Source organism: Cibotium barometz, chromosome 49, assembly GCF_041138505.1.
Source record: "Cibotium barometz isolate CiBa-2024 chromosome 49, ASM4113850v1, whole genome shotgun sequence".
Classification (NCBI taxonomy): domain Eukaryota; kingdom Viridiplantae; phylum Streptophyta; class Polypodiopsida; order Cyatheales; family Cibotiaceae; genus Cibotium; species Cibotium barometz.
Genome location: NC_141094.1, coordinates 31,444,142 through 31,453,544, shown reverse-complemented (window position 1 = coordinate 31,453,544; position 9,403 = coordinate 31,444,142). Strand labels below are relative to the sequence as shown.

At 38.8% G+C, this 9,403-nt stretch overlaps 1 protein-coding gene across 1 annotated transcript; it reads left to right on the top strand.

Moving 5' to 3' along the window:
* The first annotated feature begins 7,036 nt into the window (after positions 1-7,036).
* Positions 7,037-7,655, top strand: LOC147610491 (signaling peptide TAXIMIN 2-like). The gene is made up of 2 exons (XM_086786505.1): positions 7,037-7,250; positions 7,532-7,655. Exons 1-2 carry the CDS (start codon positions 7,063-7,065, stop codon positions 7,653-7,655), a joined length of 312 nt encoding a protein of 103 aa, XP_086642631.1. The 5' UTR covers positions 7,037-7,062.
* Positions 7,656-9,403: the final 1,748 nt, after the last annotated feature.

The window sequence follows — 9,403 nt, the reverse complement described above, 5'->3', positions numbered from 1 at the left end:
ATGTGTATACCCTTGGAGACGTGTACATTCAAGGCCAACGAGCAAGGTTTCCTTCAAATTGTCAGTGTAACATAAACACAGCTTTAACAACATGCTAATATTGGATTTTTTGTTTCAAATTTTCTTATGATTCTCCATTTTCTTATGTCTCTGCAAATATTTTCCCCTCTAATTATGTTGAGGAGCAACCACTCCAAAGCCTCACTGGAGTTTTCTATGCTATGCATGCATCCATTGGAGAGGCAGTGTTTGTATCTCAAAGCTCAAGTGATACAGAACAATATCTTTTTCTTTTCTCACTCATATTTTGTAGATAGAAAACCAGGTTTGTTTGGCAAGCTAGAAGAGATCCCCAACTCCCCTCTTAACAATCCCGAATGGCCCAAACCTGATGCTTGGACCATCTTATGCTTAAAGTTTAAGATGGTAAGTGATATCAAGACATCACTCAAGTTTTCAAAGGCATCAGTAAAGCTAAATTGGTTTTGTCCTTTACATGTTTTTGTGCACATGTTCAATTCCATGCCAATGCACCAAACAAAAACAATGTATATTTGTAAGGAGGTACAGTCTGACCTCATTCAAGGATTACTAGGAGAGGGTTGGGAGGTTAATGAGGGGTCACATCAAGGTGATGTGTACAAGTGCAATGTAGTAGATTCAACAGTGTCTTTCAGGTTCTTGAAGGCACACTCTATTTTGTACATACGTGTGCACTACCGAAGATGGATGCAAAAGCACGGGACATGGATACCACTTCCAGCCTCATAAGAAGAAATTATGCCTATTGAGGTAGCTGTGATGATGCAAAATGGATGGATTAAGCGAGTGGCAGAGCAAGCAAGCATTGGAGCCTCCTAGCAGACCTGCGTCAACACTTTAGCATCATGGGCTTTGACAATGTGGAAGAGTCAAGTTTCAAGTTGATGAGAAGAAAGGTATATCTAATTCCACTACATCTCTATAATTAACCCTTACACTTTTTGGTTATTGTGCCACTTTCTATATTTTTTCAGATTGGGAAGCGTAAGGAGGGGACAACCGTGGTCTCAGAATCATGGCAAATGGGGGGCCTTGAATTTTCAGCATCAAGGTGCATAGCCCTACCAACACATAGTAGGCATGTGGAAGAGCATGAACTGAGTATATGGGAAAATAGCCTCTATTTTGATGCACGTGAGGGGCAAGAGTTTCAGGATTGAGGTGAAGGCAATGACAAGCTTTCAAGTCAACACACACATTCAGGCTCTACCCACACACATCACCACATAGCTCTCTCTCTCTCTCTCTCTCTCTCTCTCTCTGTGTGTCAAGCACATAACATGTTTCTCAAGAGATAGAGTTACAGCATTCCTATCCAAGATTAGAAAGAGATAGAGAGACTAGCAACATTGCTCTTGTATTTCTTCCAGAATAGTACAAGTTCATAACAACTGAGCAACTACTCAACATAAGACTAACAAAACATGATCTTCTACAATCTTTAGTTGGCACTATCTCCTCTCACGCATTGCTTGCCTTTCACCATCCTTTTAAGTTCAATCTTCTTGATCTTGGCAACGTCTACTTCGGTAGTTACAACCTGCCAGTACCAAGGTGGTGCTCATGACGTGGAAGGTGGTCAGACTGTTCACACTAAGCACTCTACCGTTGCCACCATTGAGCTATTGGGTGCAACATCAGCCCAATTTATTTCCTAATCAAATGAATATGGTTGTGGGACCTATTCAATCAAGAGCTAGAGAAGAACCCAAAGCTGTAATTCAACTTCCCTTGGATATCTCCACCTCCACCACTCGATGCTTCTCGCATAATTTGCAAGTTCATCTAAGATTGTGATGATGTGCTAGACCCCGAAATCATCATCAATACTTTATTTTCTCAATCCTCCTCATGGAATTTCGATATTGGCATGCTTTCGATGAAAGTCTCTAGGGCATAGCCTTCGACATCAACAAAGTTCCTACTCTACTATAGATACTAAGCTACTATGAGCGAGTATAGTGGAGCAAGGTTGGAGGATCCTCACATTCAAAGATATCATGCTCTTCTTCCACTTGTTAAGCATTCTCCTTGACCATGACCCACTTTTCCTTTTCTAGTGGATTTTTCTTTTTAATAATCCCCTGATCTCTCACCACCTAAATGGCCCTGTGAGAATGCTGCATGCCAGTGAGATGGCACCGTAGTTGGGACAAGAGTGCGATGAGCACTAGGAGGAGATGAAGGACGAGGAGTGGGGAAAGTGGACAAGTGAGGGGCAGGCAAAGTAGAAGTGAGAGGGATAGGGAAGGTTATGGGATGCATGGAAATTGGTGATTGTGGGATAGTTGAAGTGTCTAGCGCATAGAAGGCGGGGATGCCCCTCCATCTATAAAAATTAGTAATGTTAGTATTAAGCTTAATGTATTAACAATAATACATTAAGCTTTAAGCTCTATGCATAGACCTTATAAATAGGAAAAGAGAGCATAAGTAATATATGCTATATGCATAAGAGAGTATAAACATTCAAAAAGCCTATAAACTCCATCCATGCATAGCACTCCACATGAAAAAAGCTTTATGTATAAAAAATTTACATATCTCACATAGAGCAGACATAGCTCACATATACACACATAGGTCAATGCACAAGATCTATACATAGATTAATGCAATATTGATTTATTCATAAGCTTATGCATAAAGCATTATTGCATTAACTTATGTATTAAGCTTATGCATTACGAGCTATGTGTATGCTCTATGCATAAACATATGCATACATTTCTCATACATTATGCATTAATGCATTAAACATATGTTAACATACTCTTCATCCTTGATTGGTACTGCATTAAAGAGTTTTCATATTTATACACATCCATTGAATAGCCTAAAATATGGTCCTCTTCCCTTGGGTGTTTCTATTATGGCAGGAGGGAAAATTATGGTGCCCTTTTGAACTCTCACTTATAATAAATCTCATCCACATCCACTTCCTTTCGAGGGGGTTTGGGATTCTCTTCCACATCCACTTCCTTCCTAGGGGGGTCTTGGGATTTGTTGGTACATCATTTGGAAACTAGAAAATCATTTAGCTTCATAAGTTTGGAATGAAGTCATGGCACTCCTTCGCACCAAAAGTCTCATGAGTTAGTAGAGTTACTAGTTCTGTTTATGGCTTAAACAATAACTCATATTTCCTAGCTTGTATGTAAGGAAGTTGTGATGCTAGGATAACTCAAATCATTGGGATTATTATCTTCATTGGGATTTGTTGGTGCATCTTTTGGAAATTGGAAAATCATTTACCTCGAGAAGTTTGCAATGAAATCATGGCACCCCATCAAAAGGCTCATGAGTTGGTAGAGTTAGTAGTTTTGTTTATGGCTTAACCAATAACTCATATTTCCTAGCTTATTATGCAAGGAAGTTATGATGCTAGGATAACTCAATCATGAACGTATCATTAGGACCTCCCATAGTATATCAAGGTGTAGATCACTTCCGTAGTTGATTATGATGATTATGATGCTAGGATAACTCAATCATGACGAATGTGTTGTGATGATGATTATGATGCTAGGATAACTCAATCATGAACCTATCATTAGGACCTCCCATGGTATATCAAGGTGTAGATCACTTCCGTAGTTCATGACGAATGTGTTGTGATGATGATTATCATCATGCTCTTCTTCCACTTGTTAAGCATTTTCCTTGACCATGACCCACTTTTTCTTTTCTAGTGGATTTTTCTTTTTAATAATCCCCTGATCTCTCACCACCTAAATGGCTCTGTGAGAATGCTGCATGACAGCGAGATGGCACCGTAGATGGGACAAGAGTGCGATGAGCACTAGGAGGAGATGAAGGACGAGGAGTGGGGAAAGTGGACAAGTGAGGGGTAGGCAAAGTAGAAGTGAGAGGGATAGGGAAGGTTATGGGATGCATGGAAATTGGTGATTGTGGGATAGTTGAAGTGTCTAGCACATAGAAGGCGGTGATGCCTCTCCATCTATAAAAATTAGTAATGTTAGTATTAAGCTTAATGTATTAACAGTAATACATTAAGCTTTAAGCTCTATGCATAGACCTTATAAACAGGAAAAGAGAGCATAAGTAATATATGCTATATGCATACGAGAGTATAAACATTCAAAAAGCTCATAAACTCCATCCATGCATAGCACTCCACATGAAAAAAGCTTTATGTATAAAAAAATTACATATCTCACATGCTCTTCACTACAGAAGGCTATAATCTTTGTCATATCAAAACCCACCCCCTAATTGTCCAAGGAATAGACTCTTATTGCATTAACTTATGTATTAAGCTTATGCATTACGAGCTATGTGTATGCTCTATGCATAAACATATGCATACATTTCTCATACATTATGCATTAATGCATTAAACATATGTTAACATACTCTTCATCCTTGATTGGTACTACATTAAAGAGTTTTCATATTTATACACATCCATTGAATAGCCTAAAATATGGTCCTCTTCCCTTGGGTGTTTCTATTATGGCAGGAGGGAAAATTGTGGTGCCCTTTTGAACTCTCACTTATAATAAATCTCATCCACATCCACTTCCTTTCGAGGGGGTTTGGGATTCTCTTCCACATCCACTTCCTTCCTAGGGGGGTTCTTGGGATTTGTTGGTACATCATTTGGAAACTGGAAAATCATTTAGCTTCATAAGTTTGGAATGAAGTCATGGCACTCCTTCCCACCAAAAGTCTCATGAGTTAGTAGAGTTATTAGTTCTGTTTATGGCTTAAACAATAACTCATATTTCCTAGCTTGTATGTAAGGATAACTCAAATCATTGGGATTATTATCTTCATTGGGATTTGTTGGTGCATCTTTTGGAAATTGGAAAATCATTTACCTCGAGAAGTTTGCAATGAAGTCGTGGCACCCCACCAAAAGGCTCATGAGTTGGTAGAGTTAGTAGTTTTGTTTATGGCTTAACCAATAACTCATATTTCCTAGCCTATTATACAAGGAAGTTATGATGCTAGGATAACTCAATCATGAACCTATCATTAGGACCTCCCATAGTATATCAAGGTGTAGATCACTTCCATAGTTCATGACGACTGTGTTGTGATGATGATTATCATCATGCTCTTCTTCCACTTGTTAAGCATTCTCCTTGACCATGACCCACTTTTTCAGTTTTAGTGGATTTTTCTTTTTATCATTTTCCTTTTATTGGCTTACTCTAGTCAATTTTGACTCGTAGTTCTCATCACTAAAACTTTTACTAACTAGCTTTTTCTATAGAACCACTCTTTTGGGTGCTTTTCTTTCCTTTTAAATGGACCTCATTTCTTATGGATTTGCTTGAAGCTATACATTGCCCTTCAATTTTGTTATGGACCTCATTTTTTTTTTGATTCCCACTCCCAGTTCAATGGATTCATTGAGACCTATGGAGCCACCTTAATCTATGAACCAATTTGGTCAAGTCATCATGGGGCTCATGTGTATTCACAAGAATGTGCCAATTCAAGTGCAATTTCGCAAAGTTATCTTGAAGTATTGGTGCCAGATGGCCCGGGCATAAGAAGAGAAAGAGTATCAGTGCATAGTATCATTTGATGATATTTCAATCCTTCCCACTCCTTATGATAAATTTAACCAAAAGAGTGATATTTAGGAGGTTGTGAAAGAAGGAAAGCAAAATCCCCTCCAAGTACCTCCAAGTACACAAGAGCAACTAGAAGAAGGCTTTGTCCAAGAGAGAGCAAGTTCCCACCAAGTATATAGCTAACAACGAGGGCTATCTCATAGGAGGAAAGCTAGATTATCTTGGTAGAAATTGAAAAGGCCACTTCGATGCTCACTTTCTAAAAGCATCTTAGAGACTTAAGTGTACATATGTTTTTGGTTGTGTTTAATACATACTTTGTAAGTGCATCTTTGATGCTTACTTTGTAAGTGCTTCTTGGAAACTATAAACTTAAGTGTACATATGTTGTTGGTTGAGTTTAATACATATACTGACTTATTGTACATTAATTACAAAACTTGTTTATTGCATAATGAATTATTGCAAATTATTTATAGAACTTGTTTGTGCACAAGGATCCAACAAAGCAAGAGTACATGTTTGCCTTTAGGAGAGGCACAAGTGCTATGTTGGATAATCAAGTTTTTTCACCCTTTATTGGCACCAGAAATATCTTGGGTTGCCCTCAAACCTATACAAAGGTTGGCAAACTATTTTTGGTGATTTTTCTTGTTTAATCCTTTTAAGAATACTTATTATTTCCTTTCATAAAACATAGATTGTAAATCACATACAAGGTCTAATGAGGAACCTTTGTTTGTGACACATTCCTCCTCTCAAAACGATCACACAGGGGAGATGTGCCTACTGAGAGCACCGGTGTTCAGCAGCATTTTTTCACCAAAAAACGTTGCTTAGCAAACGAGATTTTGCTACACAGTAGCATTTTTTTGTTGGTTGCTTAGCAGTAAAAAACGCTACTCAGCAACATTTTTATCAACGAAAAAATGCTACTGAGATCAAAGGGGAGATCTTGGTATGCCTTATGTAATGCATTGTGAAGCAGAGGGCTACTTTCTACACTTGTGTAAAGCTTGAGCTTATGCAAGTATGCTGTCCCCGCCCATGCCATAATTCATATCTTATATGAGAGAAACATTAGAGAAAAATCAAAGGTCTGAGTTCAGTCTGCTCCCTACCTACTAAAAGAGATGTGAGGTAGCAAATCACCCGATTACTTGTTGCCACTGGAAGCAAGTGCCATGTCACCCACAACGTATGGCTCTTGTTAAAGCGCACACACAAAGGTCATACATTGGTAGCGGCCATGAAGTAATGCATGTATAAGTATAACAAAGGCCATTATTACATTGGTAGCGGCCATAATGCATGTAGTAACGGACCGATTTGATGATGCCGTGAGAGACGACACAACGCTTCGTGTGCGGAGGCGGCGTGGAGAGGCGAGCTTGGTTAGAGATGAGAACGCTTAGGCGATTTCATAGGCAGATTGGGGAGTTGTGGCACAATCAATAAGCTTCCGACAACAATGGCAGGCGAGAAAGACAAAAACAAGAGAAAGGAGAAGAGCAAAGAGCACGAGCACAACGACGGCAGCAATAAGAGCAACGACAAAGAGGCTTTACAGTGCCGGCCCTGTGCTTTCCTGTTGGGTTTGCCCTTCGCTTTGCTTGGATTAATCTTATCTGTGGCTGGCATTGCCATCTGGATTGGCGGGTGAGTCATCACAATTGTTTTTCCTCGTAATTAGACCTAATTAAATTTCCAACTAAAAGTCTTGCTCACTTTTTATATCATAATATAACTCATGATGTAAAGATGTGCACACCACCACATGGATTTTTTTAAAACAAAAATTCACCTCAATGTAGTATTTTGGCCATTTTTTCCCACATCCATAGGGACTTTTGTTTTTTGTTTTTCCCATGTGGTTTTTACACCTTAAACCTTCTTTTGTAATAATACATGTTGATCATGTGTGGTTACTCGCCATGCAGCACCGTGTTCTCATGCATTTGCCCTTGTTGTGGATGCTGCGTCATATTGGTGAACATAGCCATAAGCCTCACAAAAGCGCCCTTAAGGATATTGAGATGGTTCATTGACAGCATACCATGTTGATTTTCGCTTTGTTCTCTGGCCTTCAAATCAAATGTTGCAACTTGTCTTGCCATTATTGTGTGCCATGATGGCAATATCTTATAATATTAATGAAAAACAAGGACATCAAATGCATCTAGACTATAAAGTTTTTTAATATAACTGTTATAATTTTTACTCACTTTTTAACCCACCACTTGGTAGAGTTGGAGAGAGAGAGAGAGAGAGAGAGAGAGAGAGAGGGAGATTGGAACTAACATTCCTGGGGTAGAGCTCGCAGCTTCACTATTTGGCTAATGTCCCCACCCTCATCTAGAGTCCCAGTGTTCGGGAAACATTTTAGAGTGAACCAGACATGAATCTTTCTCTCCATGGGTTGAAGGGGAAAACACAATTTTAAACAAGCATTTTCTTCATAGTTTCATCTAATTACTACTATTTCTTGAAAAATTGGAGAAGGCATGTTTCTTCCTCCTTTGCAGATGAGGTGGATTTTTCAAAAGTTGAGTAGGATTCAGGATGAAGCAAATCCATCTTTTCCCAAAGTCTAGATTCTAGACTATATAAAGTAACAATGCACCACCATGAAAAAAAAGCTCTCGTAAGGTGAAAATATGTGTTAAAAAAACATTGTAGTCTTTTTCTTCAAATGAAGATGTGGACGAGCACAAGGTCCGAACTTATGAACTTTGAGAAGGTGGCCCATGAACAAACTTATGACCTTTGGAAAGGTGGGTCGTGAGCTAAAAACTTGAGAAAGAGCTCGCCTTACAGCTTGTGGTTATTTTTAAGGGTGAAAAGCAAGGAAAAAATGAGGGGCAAAATTTAGCCGAAAGGCTAATTTTCAAGGGTCTTCCTAAAGTCTTGGGCTATTTTAGTGCACTGTGCCTCTGCAAGCTGTTACAGCTTCTTGTAAATTCCTTGCATGCTTAACCCGAACATCCATTAAACCATTAAAATTGAATCGAACCCATACACTTACAATGTATTGTGAAAGGTTAATGGCATAATATGCATGCTTCTAGCTCTAATCATGCTGGTCTTGTTAGTGATTATGTTGATGGTTTGGAATCATGGCTCTACTTCAACCCAAGGCTCTAGGGTTATGGATGCTTTAATTTCTACTTCTGTTGCTAATTGCATGATGGGCCTAGGAGATTTGCATGAATGTTTTTCTACTTCTCGTTTTGCTCTCTTCATTCTCCTAGCTACGCATTGCTTTCCTTCATCCTTCTACCCTTATCTTTCAATTCTGTATATTTTCTAAACAATGGCTACAAACCATCGGTTCATATTATGATATGAACCGATGGAAACCATCGGTTCATATCATGTCGGTCATATCCTGCATCAGAGGACATTGACGAAACACTTCAAAGGCCAAGGAGACCTAGATCATCACTGTTTTTTGTACTTATTTCCAGCACAGTCAATGAACAGAACTAAATGGACACAAGTTCAAATAACCAAGGGAACCTAGGTGCTTATGCAACCAAGAAGGCGAAAACATACAAGTAGCAAGAACATTTTCATAACGTCATGGAAGGGTAGAATCAAAGACTTCAAGATAGAGAGCGGAAGGACAACTATAAAGGACGTGCTTGTGCAACATGTCTACATGCACAACGAGCTTGTGCTTAGTAGAGAGTATCAATCATCCTTGCAACCACATTAAATTAATTGTAATCCTCTAAACCTCAAAGCAATTCATTGTTGTTATCAGTATTAATACCATTAATCATTAAGTTATTGTTCTCATTCTCAGGTTT